The sequence below is a fragment of the Phoxinus phoxinus genome, assembly GCF_949152265.1.
Source record: "Phoxinus phoxinus genome assembly, chromosome: 4".
In the NCBI taxonomy this organism is placed as follows: Eukaryota; Metazoa; Chordata; class Actinopteri; order Cypriniformes; family Leuciscidae; genus Phoxinus; species Phoxinus phoxinus.
Window position 1 is genome coordinate 36,688,443 of NC_136879.1, and position 15,915 is coordinate 36,704,357.

Below are 15,915 nucleotides of genomic sequence, written 5' to 3' on the forward strand. Positions count from 1 at the left end.
AACAAGCGTCCGAAATCACATACTTAATTGAGTATGTACTTTTTTGAATAAGTAATTACCTCACAACCGCTATATAAAAAAAAGTCCAATCAGTGTGTGCAGGGGCGCCGCTAAGGGGGGAAAAGTTAGGACGATTCTAAGGGCCCACGCACTTTTGGGGCCCCCAGAGATTGATTTTATTAATGGAATGGGTGTGGTGGGGGGCCCAACCTCATATTCTTTCATAGGGCCTAAAATTTCTAGCGGCGCCCCTGAGTGTGTGTATGAATGTAATCTGGACATACTAGATACTACATTCACCATGTTGTCATTATCATGAGATTTACCATTGTCACTCAGTTATGTTGCTTCACTCCCATTCACAAATCCTCTCCTGTGGCCTCATGCCATGGGTCCATCATATGCAAACTTCAGAATCTCACCGGAAGTATTTTTCCAATACTCTTTTACGCGTACTGTGAATTCTGACATAGCATTGTCACAGATTCTGCAGAACCACATACTCAAACTACTCTCACTATTTGTTCAATATCTTTCTATGGCAGAAGTAGTAAGAGTAGTATATAGTATGCGGTTCCGAATTATGCCATGCTGTTTTTCGCCTACTATACAGTAAATAAGTATGCGATTTCGGTATTCATCTATTGAGCCCGCTCCGGAACCCTTGTAACTCGCCGTATGTTTCTCCCCGGACCGGTTACCATTTCCGCCTAAACATTGTCCTTGGTTTCCTCTAGGAGGTGATATGGAAAGTTAAGTGTTCTGACTTCAGAAAAGCCTGTTATCTGGGAACATGGGGCTTCTGCCTGATGAAGCGAAACGTCTGCCTCCTCCGGGGATCCTCAACAGAAATTCGGTGTGGTTCGGGCTGTGCGGCTGGGCGACCGCGATGCTGCACAACAGCTTGAACCGCAGGCCTGCATTCAAAGCCGGTGAGAACAAATCTGCACCAATGCAATTCTAATACATCATACCTGTAATCAAACACATTGTCGATTGATGGCTTAATAATGTCAAATTAATGCGTTCCTGGCTGATTTGACTTTGCAGTATTTACACAAATGAACTGTGGTGGTTCAGACATGGTGGTAGTTTGACATCTGAATGAACACCACATGCATATTCATATGTTGTTATTTACATGGTATTGTGTAAAAAAATAAATACAAAAAATACAATGGTAACTATCATTGGGACATTTTTATTACCAAGACAGACCAATGGAATTACTATTGCACTCGTTCTTATCATCTCTCAGCCAATAATATTGTTTCTGACTGTATATAATTTGCATTTTAGCACTATATATCGATTTCATTTAGTAGTTTAAATATAAACGTGATGTAAAATTGATACAGCAGTCATACCAGCTTTAAATGTAAGCCTTTTCTATTCTATTGTGATGTATTTGAGTGAAACTGTTTCTCAAGTAAGAAAAAATTGGGGGCGGGGCTTGATTTTGTCCATGGGAAATTTATTGGATGATTGTGGTTTGCTATTGGTGGATGTCATGTGAGTGACAGGTTGCCCCGCCCTCACACCGGTAAACATTTCATTAGAGAAGAGAATGTTGATGCAAGAAATAAATCATGTAAAGTAAATTGTTCAATATTATTTAAAACATAAGAATTGTCGTTTTTTATTTAATGGTGACTTTAATATATACGTTTAAAAAAATTTGCCTATTACCAGTAAATATAACAGAGTTTGAATGAAGATTAAAACATCAATTGTACATGAAACAGCAAGCATGCAAAACAGTCATTTGATTATGCAAACATATCTTGTGCAGTGCTTTGACTTTCCTCACGTTTTTATTTATTTATTTTTATATACAGGTGTTCATCGCCAAGCGCTGTTCATAACCGTTGGATGGTTCATTGGTTATCATCTCACAAAATATGAGAATTACAAACATGCCTCATTGAACAGGGACATGAATGAGTACGTCCGACGGCATCCTGTTGAGTTTCAAGAGAAAGGTAACACCAGCACATGGAAATCCAGCCACATTAGTGTGTTTTAAATCACTGTGCATGTTGCCACAATACGTTCATTCCTTTAACTTTTTCATTTTTTTTCTTTCTCAAACCAGAACGGAAGACATTTGCCGAAATTGTGGAGCCGTTTCATCCAATCCGTTGAGTGGATGTAGTTGTCACAAACATGAAGACTATAGTTGAAAATCTGGTTTAACAGGCTTTTCTGTTATAAATACTCTTATATTGATTTATTAAGTTGTGTACTCAATGTCATTAAACTATTTAAAAGAACCTGATTTCTTTATTTGGGCTTTCATTTGGTTTCCAATGCAAATCCAGATTAGTTTATTTTAGGGACAGTCAACACACAACTAAACCATTATTTACCCAGCCTCAAAAAACACGATTAACAGCCAGAAAACACTTCAAAATGTATAATAATCTGTGAAATGACATGAAGGTGATTAAATGATGGCAGAATTTTATTTTTTGGGTGATCTGTTCCTTTCACGGTCAGAATTGTTATGCATGTGAAGGAAACTGATTATGTAATTATGCATGGCATAATGTCAAAAAGCATGTTGCATCATTCAAGGGCATGCATACACGAGGCCCTCAGAATCCCTGAAATGACCTTACAAATGTGTGTGCCACCAGGTAAGCTCTGCCCACAAAACACACCACTGTTTGCAAACACCAAAATCGTCTGACATTTGAATGTTCTTTCATGTCGTACACAATATATTTATTTATTTTCTGACCATTTGTGACCCTGGACCACAAAAACCTGAGGGATATTTTATTTATTTATTGAGATTTATACATAACCTGGAAGCTGAATAAATAAGCTTTCCATTGATGTATGGTTTGTTAGGATAGGACATTTGCCCGAGATACAACTATATGAAAATCTGAGGAAAATCTAAATATTGAGAAAATCTCCTTTAAAGTTGTGCATTTATGTTCGCGGTTGTGCTGCATTCACTCACAAAAATAAATTTTTGATATATTTAAGATAGCAAATTTACAAAATATCTTCATGGATCATGATCTTTACTTAATATCCTAATGATTTTTGGCATAAAAGAAAAATCAATAACTTTGACCCAGCTAATGTTTTGTTGGCTATTGCCACAAATATACCAGTGTGACTTGTGACTGGTTTTGTGATCCAGAGTCACATTTATTAACTGATCTGCTTTTAAAGGGACGTGAGTTGTCTAAGAAAATGTACACCATACCCATACATTATAATCATAGTATTTTTTGATATGTTGTTCAATTGTCCCTGACAGGTTGGGCATTTTTGATCTATTTCATTGATTTGGTTTAATACAAGATTACATTTATTTACCCAGAGCTTGACCAAAGCAATTTTTCAGATGTTTTACATGTCCGTATCATGATTCAACAAATCTCTTTTAACACTGAGTTTGATTTTCTAAACCTTCTGATGTCCAGAGCTGATTTCAGTTAGACTTTGGCACGGGTTGTACCGATCGCTCGTCTCATGCAACCATGTGCAATCCCAGGAGTTTTGCAACAGATTCAGTTACTCTTGGTTTACTTTGGAAGCTCATCGATTTATTTTCTTCTTCTTTTGTCATAAATTCACAGTTAAAAACTAGTTTATTCCAGTTAAATAAAAAATTATTATAGTATTTTCTAGAAAGTGTGTGCTTAAGAGTTATTATCATTAACCAAACCTAAAACTACATTGTTAAATTAAATAAAGCTACGATATCAATATTAGAAAGGGGAAACTTAAACTGAATGAAATATTGATAGCCTTGGCAACTAAAATTAGTTGAAGCACTAATATTTTTACCTGGGGAAAAAATAAATAAATGAATTAAACAAAATTCTAGTATTTAAAATACACAATTTGACCCAAACATAGGTTGAAACAATCCAGCATTTTTTTAGTGCAATAATTACAATAAAAATGGCAAAATCACATAACAAATTTACTAAAAATAAAAGCTGTTCATAAAACCTATGATATAAATGGTAACACTTTACAATAAGGTTCATTAGTTAACCGTAATGTGTTTACCAACATGAACTAATCATGAGTAATACATTTTTTACAGTATTTGTTAATCTTTGTTAATGTTCGTTAATAAAATTACAGCTGTACATTGTTTGTTAGTTCATGGTGCATTCACTAATGTTGAGAAATACAACCTTTGATGTTAATAACGTATTAGTAAATGTTGAAATTAATATTAACTAAGATTAATAAATGCTGAAGGTTCATTCTCAGTTCATATTAACTAAAGTAGTTAACTAATGTAATGTTAACTAATGAACCTTATTGTAACCATATAAATACTTAAAAGCGCTGGTGTACATACAGTAATTTTGCGATATTGACATGAATTGTCTTGCGATATTGACATGAATTGGCTTATATTTGTTGCATTTCACGATGTACTGGTTATTTTGACTGAAATGACACTTGAAGTCATATATATGTAATATGACCTACAAATGATGTACAATTATATCTTCTGAAGTTCTTTTATAAGCGTTTCAATGATCTTGTGTATGTACTTTACAAAAATAATATTCTCCAATTTCTCATATGAGGAAGCAGTTATTTTTTTAGATAGGCCTATCAAATAAAAAAATAAAATCCTCACAATAGTTTACTGACAATAAAAAAAAAAAATGCAAAGCTAAATGTAAAGGATGAAAAAAAAAAGATTAGGAGACATATAATATTAAATATTAAATAAAATTCTAAAACAAAATTCTTTTTCAGATTTTTTATTGCATGTCACATAGATAGTGACAAGGATGTAAACAGCTTTCCAGGTAACTTTATTGCTTCCACCTCGAGATGGATTCTTCCTCAAGATGTGCTGAATCCTAATGGCGGACCCCAATGATGTCCAAGTATTTCTCAGTCAAGTTCTGGGACTTGTTTGCGAGCGCAGCCATGACTGTGAACAGGCCCCGCAGATGGAAGTGGAAAAGCGCCTCGGGTTCGGCCTCCAGCAGCGGCTCCAGGCCTTTGTGCAGGGCGGCGTGACTCTTGGTCTTGGCGTCGTCGTGCATGGGGAAGAGCCCGCTCTCCACCGTGTTCTTGATGGCTTTCAGCATAAGGTAGGACTCGTACAGGTCCATGCTGTTGTCTGCGGCCTCGCAGTCCTGAGCCTCGTCGTACGGCACGTCTCTCAGGAGGCTGGGAAGCAGGACGGTCTGCTCCATGTTGTGCACCACTGTGCTGTAGCGCCTCAGGGCCAGCTGGAGGGAGTTTCGGTTAAGCCTAGTGTCGGTGGACTGCATGATGTCTCGTGGGTTTCAGGCTGAGGTCTTGAGAAGATGGTGAAGTGGCTGAGGCCTGGATGCAGTGCAAGTTCTGGAGAAAGAGGCTCTTTTTATAGCGTGTGTATGGGACAGTTATGCAACATAGTGGCCTGATCTGGCTACAGCTAAAGCGTTTGTTTGCGCTAACACACCCCTCCCTAAAGTTTATTTCTTCACAGCGTGATATTCTGGCTGCCGTGCAGTTTACAGAAGGACACTGACCCCAAAATGGCATGGTTTACACCAGAGCCTCTCTTGGGAAAGTGTCGTATTGAGTATTAACTGTATTGAATATGCACTTATAGTGCAATTTTATACGTATATTTTTAATAAACGGTACTTGCAGACACTATTATTTTTGAAATAAAAAGGCATTTTTATGTAGGCTACTTAAAGAGTATAATTTACCATTTTAAAAAGTGTACTTTTTTTGAATTGTCAAATTAAAAGTATTAATTAGCTTTTTAAATAATTATGTTTTAATAATCTTTAGTAGTGCTTTACTTTCCCCAAAACTGATACTAATATATTGTTAACTGTACAAAAAAGTCTCCATTTGTCAACATTAGTTAATTAACATGAACCAATAATGAAAAATACTTCGAAAGCATTTATTAATCAGAGTTAGTTTAATTTCAACATTTACTAAGACATTATTCAAATCGAAAGATGTTAAATCAAAAGATCTGTTAATATGATTTAATGGATATAAACTAACAGAACTAACAATGTCATTTTATTAACTAATGTTAACAATTATTATTAAATACAAATGCATTGGTCAGTGTTTGTTAATGTTAGTTAATGCATCAACAAACGTTAACTAGGACCTTATTGTAAAGTATTACCAATATATTATTGCAACTTCATCAAATGTGTAATTACAAAAATATTTGGTGTAGGCCTATATATGGTTGGTTCTTATAAGAAGTTTCGAGAAATAACATTAAAGTATATTTTAGTTAGTTCAGTTTAATTCATTTACTATAAATGCTTGTCCATAATTTCAAAGGCAATAGAAATAATTCTGAATTTAAATATAGAGATGTACTATATATAAATTAATTAGTTTAACATGCAGTTACGTGTCTGAAAACACATGCATTATTTTCATATTTAAATATATTATTTTGAAGTATCTTTAAATGTACATGTAACTTTAATTTAAATTGAGTTTAAATGTCAAAACATCATAAGTCCTACTTCCCAAACATGTTTTTGTCTTAACCTGATTCACTATAAACCTACTAGCATTTATATTTTAGACCTGTTGGGATGGTTTAGTGGGAAATTGCATACATCGAGAAAAGGCTGCTTTGACGTGTGTATGGTGTGGGATGTGAGTGGCAGAGGTTAGTTGTCACAACGAGAGAAAAAGGTTGACATGGAGCAGCTAAATCTCAGACCTCCGGGGAATCACCCGTTTAAACAAACGCTGAACAGAGCTATTTTCCATCTGAAGTGGTTGAAAGAGGTGGGAACCGACGAACCGGCGGGAAGCCCCTCACGGACTACTGGCACACACACAAAAACACAAGATAAAAAAATGTCCAGGACTGGTCCTCTCTCGACCTTCACTGCCGTCGCTCCTCCTTTTATGCTTCCGTAGCTCCTCCGTGAGATACGTTAGTAATCCGTAATCACACACGTTATCGGCCTCACACCGTTCTCTCACGGCCCTCGGCCTCATCCTGCTTGCCACACTGGTTAAACCGATGATAACCATATACAACCTAAACAATGGTCTTCCTCAAAATACATGCATTTTCAGTTTAAAGTTATATGTTTTTTTTTTTTTAAGTATGCTTTAGTGTACTTTTTCACAAGAGATTTATTTCCTCAAATCAGTCAAGATCAACTCAAGTGACGGCACTGTATAATCTGATTACTAAAGAGGTTAAGAGCACCAATGCCACTTTAAAAGTGTGTGTTACATTTATAAATGTAAAGTCTGTGAATTTTTACAGGATTGAAAGGCTATAAAGGGAGAGATTAATATGATTTGATTTCTGATCAATTAAAGTGCAAAGACATTCAAGGTCCGATCTGTTTGGATTGGCTCCGATCTGTAATTGTGCACGTACAGACCGATATCTGAGCGGCTGCTTCATGCAACCAGACTGTACAACATCACTCATGTTTGGAAAGCACAGTCAGACTGTTTACACAATGTCTGTGATGAAATAAAATCATTTTTTGGAACATAAAATGGGGTTATGAAATCTTTTCAAACAGACATTGGGCATTGCAAGTTAAAGTTCATTTCTAAGAGTTAACTTCACTCAAATGTTGAAAAATATATATATATATGTATATATGTTTTTCTTCTTCAAGATTACGCTCCTGCATACATCAGACACACATAGGGGCTTTAAAGTGAAAATGATTTGGAAAGTTAGTGTACAGTGCAAAGAGCTTTAGATGAAATATGAGACATGTGAAGGTGTATTATGAGCAGAATTTGTAATTTCCTTCAAATTATGCAAAAAAAAGTGAATCTTCAGGCCAGCTGGGTTCTTAACAGTATTTTTAGGGAAACATGTGAAGACATTTTGCCACACTTTCATTAGTTATTCGTGTCAAACAGCATATTACTTTTCAAGGTGACATTTATGACTGATGATTAGTCATCCTGATGACTTTGATTAGGTTGTGCAAGTTTGTTGGAGCTAAACTGTGCAGGAAAGTGGATCTCGAGGCCCATTCCTGCAGAAGAATAATGCATAAAGTTCCTGTAGCTCAAACAGTAAAGTGTGGCACTAGCGAGGCCAAGATCATACGTTCAATTCTAAGGGAAGGCATGACCTGATAAAGTATAGCTTTAACACAATATGTAAATAACTTACCGTTTTCTCCTAAAGCATGGGTGCAAAACTCAGTACCTAAAGGACCACAGCCCTGCAGAGTTTATTTCCATCCCTGCTTCAAAACTCATTTCAAATAAGTCTGAAGGACTTGATTACTCGGATCAGGTGCATTTAATTAGGATTGAAGCTAAACTGAACTGAATCTGCATCAGAAAGCTTATAGCTGACTTGTTGCCCTATCAGGCAATGAGTTCGCAGGCAGCAGAAGACACCTCACAAAACTGATATCGGACATACTTCCGAGGCATGCAGCATAACAGATTAATAATCTACAAAATAGAGAGAGCTTTGTTGATAACCAAGCAAATATGTAATAACCACAATACAAATTTATTGCTAGAAATTACATCAAAAGTGGATAATGTTGGTCAAAATGTGATATTTACACACAAAAAGCAACATTCAGACGGCATATTTATTTTTAACTCAACTGGCGCGGAACGGAACGCACAGGATTGCCACCGCCATGAAAAAAGTAGTGTATATCGAATTAAAGTTTATACAATTTAATATTTATACAATTTATACATATTTATATATACATGTACAGTATACTGAAATATTTTTTTCCACTTTTCCTTTCCCACTTTGTTGCTTGATTCTTGTGCTTTCCAGGGACCAGAATGGGAATACATTTAGTTGTAGCGTTTTTTTTAAAGTTTTTTTTACTTTAAAATAGGCCTAACCCCCAGTAATTGATTTATAAGTCTATACTTCATGATTTTAAACCATATTTTTTCATAAGTAGGCCTACTAATCCTTTATTTAGGTAATATATATATATATATATATATATAAAATTTTAAAGGCCTTCTCTCTAATTTAAAGCAAAAGTGACAGTGAAGACAGGAATCAGTAGTCCAAATGTGCATTAGACTGCATTTATTTATATAAGGCAATGGTTACAAGTTAAAATTGCAACGTTGACTATATGATTCAGCACAAAATCTTAAAAGTCAGAATGAAGATTACATACATCAATAGAAAAACTGTACAATTATATATAATACTGGCCCCTCAATACACAGCGTCCCCAACACAGTATTTGGACACTTGTAGTAAGTCTTAAAACTTAACACGTTTGAATGTTTATCCCATTAGATAGAAAATATCAAACAAAGTGGTCTTGATGCCCAAGTTCATGACACTCACTCTCATTACACAACCCGAAAGTCCAAGTATGTTTAGTCTTCATTTTGAACAGTAAATCTATTGCTTTATTAAAATGTCTATTTGTGAAATGTTTTGCTGGAAAAGTGTGCTTGTGCTATCTTTAACATTGCAATAATAATGAAGGTAAAAAAACGACTTGTCCCGCTTGACTGCTTCAGATTCATTTCGGCATTGATAGTTTTGCCATAACTCATAATCCCGAGTCTGAGAATGTGAACAGCTCCAAGTAGAACGCCTCAGGTTGCCATCTTTTAATTACGGTAATTGCGACATGGTGTGAACCCAGCATAAGCGTGTTATTTAGGTTCAGGAGGAACGGTAAAGGTGGCTTCTGCTGTTTGCAGCATTCTGTGACGGTGCATAGCCTCATGTTCACGCTGGTGACGTGTGATGTCTACGCGAGCAGGTGCATGGAGGTATGCAAACACATATGTTGACAGGCAGGTATATCCGAATGCAATGATTGGACGAACATTTTTTGGTCCTGAAAGTTCCACAATTTTTTTGAATATTTGGACCACTTCTATTATTCATTGCTATCAGGATGCGAACAGAGTTTTAACTAGTATACCAATTTAAACCATGGATTATTTTCAGACTTGTAAAGGTGATGCAGTTTAAAGAGGGGAAAGAGAGCTCCGCTAACTAGATAGGCACAGAGACAGAGAGAAAGTGTTTGAAAGACAGATGTTGTTGACGATGATGATCGCTCATGTCCACCTCTGAGACGCTGCTAGCATGTTTCACGTTCTACGGAGTCTGTTTTACGCTTTCCAGCCACAGAGTTGATCATCTTCAGTTAGGAGGGGATCCTTTTATTGTCCAATGCATCATACATTGGCAGTCACTCCTTCTTTTTCTGCCCGTTGACTATGATCTCCAGGACGTGTGTGAGGTCCATCATCTTGGTGAGCATCTCCATGATGTCAGGATGTTCTTTAGCGCCTGTGATGAACTCCTCCAATGTCAACTCACCTGCCGAAAGTACAGACATTTTAAGGGTGACTCCTTATAGTATTATTATATATAAAACATAATAAATAAAAATATACACATATCATTTTATAAAGGCCCGTTCACATCAAGGACGATAACTGTAATATATAGTATGTATATAATATACGGTATAATATATATATATATGATGAATATATATGATGAATATATAGAGTTAACAATGATGGCACAGAGAAACAATATTGTTGGAATCACTTTCAGACTTTTTTTTCCCAGCTGATGAACAATAAAAACATTGAAAGCCAATCAGAATTCATGCAAAACTCAGTGTACACTTATAACAGAACGCTCGGTGTGGATGTAGACCCTTATTAAAGGCAGTAGTGACGTTAGCCTAATGGTTTTAAATGTGGGCTGCTAATACGGATCAAAGGTTGCAGGTTCAATCCTGAACAGAAATGACTTGTAGAGTGCAACTCTGTGTAAATGTTTATCTTGAGCAAAACACAAACGCCACAGTGCACATCTGCATTCTCTAATCAAACTCATACCCGTTCATTTCCAGACTCACAACAGCCGCATTCTCGTCATGTGTGCGAGAGAGCCGCTCTGTAACTTACAGCGAAGGAGATATGACCTGTGTGACATCTGAAGGTTTTAGATTTAGATCTGTCGGTTAATGAAGATTTGATGGATTAACTTGTGGCTCGATTGACTCTTGTCATGTCAAAGGTGATAAGACTTTTCAGTTTTATGGACGACGCCATCTTTGATATTACCTTGGTCACTGTCACTATGATTACTGATAAGAGAATATGGGTTTGACTCCCGTGTCTTGTTCAAACAGATGCTATTGCGTGAACAGGACATTTTGAGACTCACACCTGTAAGTAAATGCAGTTGTCAATCCCAAAAACTGACCGTGTGAACGTAGCATGATCTGGCAGCTCTTACCTTCATTATTAACATCAATCCTCTCATAGATCAGAGTCACAATATCATCTGGAGGGATCTCATAACTCCGGGTAATGTCTTGGATGGCCTGGAAAAGATTAATAAAAATACTGTATTCATATTTTGTGTTTTACTACCTTCACTGTCTTACTGACCCATGTCTAATTTCCCTAGATGCGATCAATACACATAACTCGACCAATTTGTCTCATTTAAACAACAAAGAGGTACAAAACGGTCTAAATAATGATGTGCCATGGACAGGTGTAATAGGATAGAAACTCTATTTTGAAAATAAGGGAGCTCAGCCAATGGACATCATGGGCTCAGGTTAGGATTAAAAACAAAGGACTTTCCCAAGTCTAATCTCTAGTCGGTTTAAAAGTACACATGAAGCAGGTCACCTCCATGTTGAGGTCACATGACCAGTCAAAATCTACTCGCTTTGTCTCCATTATCTCCCTGTTACTGGACACTTTTGCTTTTTGAATAAATGAATCATGGCTAACTGTGTACAGTTTATTTCTACAATGGCATCAGTAACAAAAACATTTATTTTACGAGTGATTGCACCTTTAAAACAGAACTCTAGTGTGAACAATTGGTTCTACATCAAAGATCATAGAGTTCACTGAGTGCAGAAAAAAATAATACTTTACTTTGAATATGGTCTCCATTTCATCTCTGTCAATCTTGCCGTTTCCATCCTGATCGAAGAGTTTGAAGTACCACTTCAGTTTCTGGTTTATTTCTCCTTTCAGTAGCAGACTTACAGCTGCGATGTATTCTACAAAATCGATATAGCCATCCTGAGGAGAAAAAAAGGAAAAGAAAAAATCAGAAATAAAGAAAGAAATATATCAATATATATGTTATTATATGCTATAGCAAAAAAGCCTTTCAGACATTACGTGTTGTTACGTTGTGAAACCGAGATGAGGCACAACATCATGGAACAGACTGCAAGGCTCTCAAGATGCATTTTGAATATTTAAACTTTTATCCTTACATACCATTTCATAATTTTCGTCATCAGCATTAGTCAGCTGATGTCAGCGAACCGTTCACATACACTTTAGCCCAGTTTTTGACATCAGAGTGTAAGTGATTTGAGTGCTCAAAAACAAAAGTCCTCTAGATAGTGAGGACCCTTTTCACATTTACGGGGTTCTCCGAAACGCAAATCTTCATAGTGGGTAAACTTCTTTAGTAGTGAATGGGATAATTATTTGTATACTCCCATTTGCTCCAATAGCACCAGAAAAAACCCATGATAGTATTTCCACAACTTTCCAAAAGAGGTGAAAAATATTGATTGATTACAGCAGTCAGAAGAGAGAATGATGTGAAATTATCCGTCACTCCTTCAGTCGTTATATTAGAAACACCCTCACAGAAGCATTAATGACATTATTACTGCCAAGTTAATATAACACAACTTTGTGTTATAAATGTATATATATATGTAGACATACAATTTTTTTAATATGAAAAACTTTACTAGATTTGCGATGTTGATAACTGAAAACCTGTGAAAAAGTGTCAAAATGCCGCATTCACGCTATGCCGTTATACCGTAATTTCGAGACGACAACGCTTGACTTTCTACTCGGAGCTGGTTCTCTCCTCAGACTGGGAATTATGCATTTTTATTGCAACATTATCAACGCCTAAATTAATCTGCAGTGGTCAGGTGGTACAAGTAGAAGCACTCAGAGTAAGTTCGAGCTCTATGAGGACGTGAACGCTTTTTGAAATCTCATAATTACGGTAATTACGACATGGCAGGAACGCACCTTCAGCCTACTTTGAAAGGCTTGCGCACTCAACTGTGTGGAGAGTGAAGTATATCTGGGCCTTTAGTCATGACTGCATGATGTACATTCATGAGTTTTTGTTTTATTACGGTCACCGTCCACATTAAGCCTGAAGTATACTTGGCTTAGCAATTCGAACACCTGAGTATAGCCTATGTCACTCACGACTTGCGTACTAAAGTGTCATCCTTGTCCAGTATCTAAGCTATTTCTCTCCACAAGTTATGATCAATAAATATGTATTTCACCCCTTTCTCTGTACCGTCTCATTAGTTTCTTCTTCGACTGAGAAACAACGGACTTGACAAAACGATTGCACGAAACGATTTTACACGCCACATAGTTAGAAAAATCTGACTATGCACATAGTAAGCTAATGACGAAATTTGCATACCTTAGCATATGCGTAAAAAACGTTTTAAAAGAGTTTTAAAGCGTTTTCCAAAATGAAAATGCTTTAATCACCTTATTGCGCTTACATAAAACATAATATAAGCTGTCTGAGATGATACAGAGAGACCATTTTCATGGCACGATCATTTTAATAGCAAAATATTCCACCATTTACTGGTTCATTCATGTCACACTCAAAATCACGCTTCCACATGGCCGGATATGCAATTGACATATTTCCACAATTACGAATAAATCTTGGGTCAGGTGCAAATTAACATTTATCTTTAACAACACTGTGAAAGTGAACAGCAAGACAACAATGCTGATACAACTGTTCTGTAGATATCTATGGATCACATGACTAAATGTGTGTCATCATTGTTTTTGAATACCTCCATTTTCACAGTCCACACTACAATGCAAAATAAGCATTTTCAAATTGATCCACTTGGGATCCACAGTTTTCACTGGATAAAAATGGCATCTCATTGTGGACAGAAGGTCAAAAACATAAAGAAAAATATGAGTTTTCAGATTGATCTGGATTAAAGTGGACGCAGTCTACCTAGGACAGATTAACTGGATTGCAAAAAGGATTCCTGTGGACTGTAGGCCAGTAATAGGATTATGTTCGTTCATGTAGACATTTGACTTTCGATGATTTAATGATTTACTGTCACAATGTGGTAATGTCTTTTTGTTTAAGTTTTAGGGCTTTTCCCAGCAAATATAATTTTTTGCAATTAATTGTAATTTGATTAACATTATAATAGATTTGTTAAACAAAAATGCATGCACAATACTGAAGAGATTTTGGTGTCCTCTAAGATCATGAATGGCCGATATGCAATATATACCTTCCATTCACACATTGACGTCAGTAAAATAAGAGTTTTCTCTCACCCCATCCATGTCGAAGGTGAAGAAGACCTGGTCCACAAAGCTGCCGGCTTCCTCGGTCATCCCCTGCATCTGTAGCATGGTCTTGAGTTCAAAGAGCGTGATGAGACCCGAAGGCGATTCCCTCATGAATTTGTTGTACCAGTGGTGCATGTCCTCAGCCAAGACCTCATCCATGCTGGATCCGTGGGCACCCATTACTCCTCAGAAGACCTCTTTCTGAATGAAATGTGGAAATGGTGTGTCAAATCCAGAAGTTCGGCAGTAGCAGCAGTCTATTCAGTGTGAGATGTGAGGAGTGTCGCAGATCCAAGCCGGGATTGACTGTTGATGATGGCACAAATCCTAAGAGCCTTGCAGACTAGGCAACTAAAAGGAGAGATAACCCTTTAATTGGATAACTGTTGAACCCTTCCAAGAACTAAAGGACATCTATGGCTGACAAAGAGAGAACTCTGCAAGTATAGTGACGGACTTACCCCTCCCACTGGGTAGGAAAGGTCGTGATTTGTCGTGATCCTGAACTTCCTTGCCTTGTCTGAGAGGGCTTAACAGAATGATCAATCACTTTCCATGGAGAGGTCAGCCAATATAGGCTTTAATGTTCCTGGCCGCTCTGAGTAAACCCCGCCCAGCGTGACTTGTTTCTCAAGCTTATGTAATTGACCAAAGGATTTCTAAGGATGGCGGGTTCTCATATGGGGAAACCCTTTAGAGAAGGCTATATTTGAGTCTACCAAAGTGTGGAACATAACTGGGGCGGAGGATATTTTAAGAAGCGAACATTCGAACTGTACCAAGGGGCAATATGTAGGAGGTCTCTGTTCAATTTAAAGGCACTTAAGTAATTAAATTTTTTTTACTCTATATGAAACTATGTTTTATTAACGCCAGTATTACTTGTATTGTTGTTCATATTTTGAGTTTGACTTTCTTTGAACTCATCCTGCACCATTTGTGCTATGGACATAATTATACTTTGATGGGTCGAGTATTACTTTTCTAAATGAAGACTTACAATTTCTGATTGTTTCACTAACTAGTGACCAGTCTCCTTAGAAAACATTTAGAGTACACAAGAGTAACTGCATAGCAACATTCTACAAATAACTCAGAACACCTGCAACTGCATATAAACACCCTAGCAACCACTCAAAACACAAATAGCATTGTGGCTGCAAGTTTAGCACAAGCAAACACATTACAAAATAAAATGTTGTTGGTGTTTTCATTCAGAAATCGCAAGTAAATTTCACACTTAATTACAAAGAAACTGAATTGAATTAAACGTGAAATTTTGAAGTAGAAAACCTGAAACAGTATTTTCGTGTAATACATACTTCAATAATCAAACAACGCAGAAATGTCATTTTTACAGTGCACTTTATATGACAGTGTTGAAAACAGTTCCAGTAATAATCTGTGTTTTATAGTCAGGAACATTTCTACCACATCTACCACAACGTTATTTTTGTGATAAAACTTTTTTGGAATAAAATAGCTGACTTATTTACGAATTTACGAATCGTTGATTTTTAAAAATGCACAGACAAT

General features: G+C 36.5%; 3 protein-coding genes across 3 annotated transcripts; 1 reads left to right on the top strand and 2 right to left on the bottom strand.

The window, feature by feature from the left end:
• The first annotated feature begins 671 nt into the window (after window positions 1-671).
• On the top strand, window positions 672-2,278 carry ndufc2 (NADH:ubiquinone oxidoreductase subunit C2). The gene is made up of 3 exons (XM_079609981.1): window positions 672-932; window positions 1,839-1,982; window positions 2,096-2,278. Exons 1-3 carry the CDS (start codon window positions 794-796, stop codon window positions 2,143-2,145), a joined length of 333 nt encoding a protein of 110 aa, XP_079466107.1. The 5' UTR covers window positions 672-793; the 3' UTR covers window positions 2,146-2,278.
• Window positions 2,279-4,751: 2,473 nt separating this feature from the next.
• On the bottom strand, window positions 4,752-5,372 carry thrsp (thyroid hormone responsive). The gene has a single exon (XM_079609980.1). It carries the CDS (start codon window positions 5,274-5,276, stop codon window positions 4,857-4,859), a length of 420 nt encoding a protein of 139 aa, XP_079466106.1. The 5' UTR covers window positions 5,277-5,372; the 3' UTR covers window positions 4,752-4,856.
• Window positions 5,373-9,418: 4,046 nt separating this feature from the next.
• Window positions 9,419-15,056, bottom strand: guca1c (guanylate cyclase activator 1C). The gene is made up of 4 exons (XM_079609979.1): window positions 14,365-15,056; window positions 11,908-12,057; window positions 11,249-11,336; window positions 9,419-10,312 (listed from the first exon to the last, which is right to left on the bottom strand). The coding sequence occupies exons 1-4, from the start codon at window positions 14,557-14,559 to the stop codon at window positions 10,182-10,184; spliced, it is 564 nt and encodes a 187-aa protein (XP_079466105.1). The 5' UTR covers window positions 14,560-15,056; the 3' UTR covers window positions 9,419-10,181.
• Window positions 15,057-15,915: the final 859 nt, after the last annotated feature.

Coding starts and splice junctions, on each gene's coding strand:
- ndufc2 (XM_079609981.1), top strand. CDS start 794: ATGGGGCTTCTGCCTGATGAAGCGAAACGTCTGCCTCCTCCGGGGATC. Junction 933..1,838: donor CAGGCCTGCATTCAAAGCCG/GTGAGAACAAAT, acceptor TTTTATATACAG/GTGTTCATCGCCAAGCGCTG. Junction 1,983..2,095: donor TGTTGAGTTTCAAGAGAAAG/GTAACACCAGCA, acceptor TTCTCAAACCAG/AACGGAAGACATTTGCCGAA.
- thrsp (XM_079609980.1), bottom strand. CDS start 5,276: ATGCAGTCCACCGACACTAGGCTTAACCGAAACTCCCTCCAGCTGGCC.
- guca1c (XM_079609979.1), bottom strand. CDS start 14,559: ATGGGTGCCCACGGATCCAGCATGGATGAGGTCTTGGCTGAGGACATG. Junction 12,058..14,364: donor TCACCTTCGACATGGATGGG/GTGAGAGAAAAC, acceptor TTTTCTCCTCAG/GATGGCTATATCGATTTTGT. Junction 10,313..11,248: donor GATTGATGTTAATAATGAAG/GTAAGAGCTGCC, acceptor TACTTTCGGCAG/GTGAGTTGACATTGGAGGAG.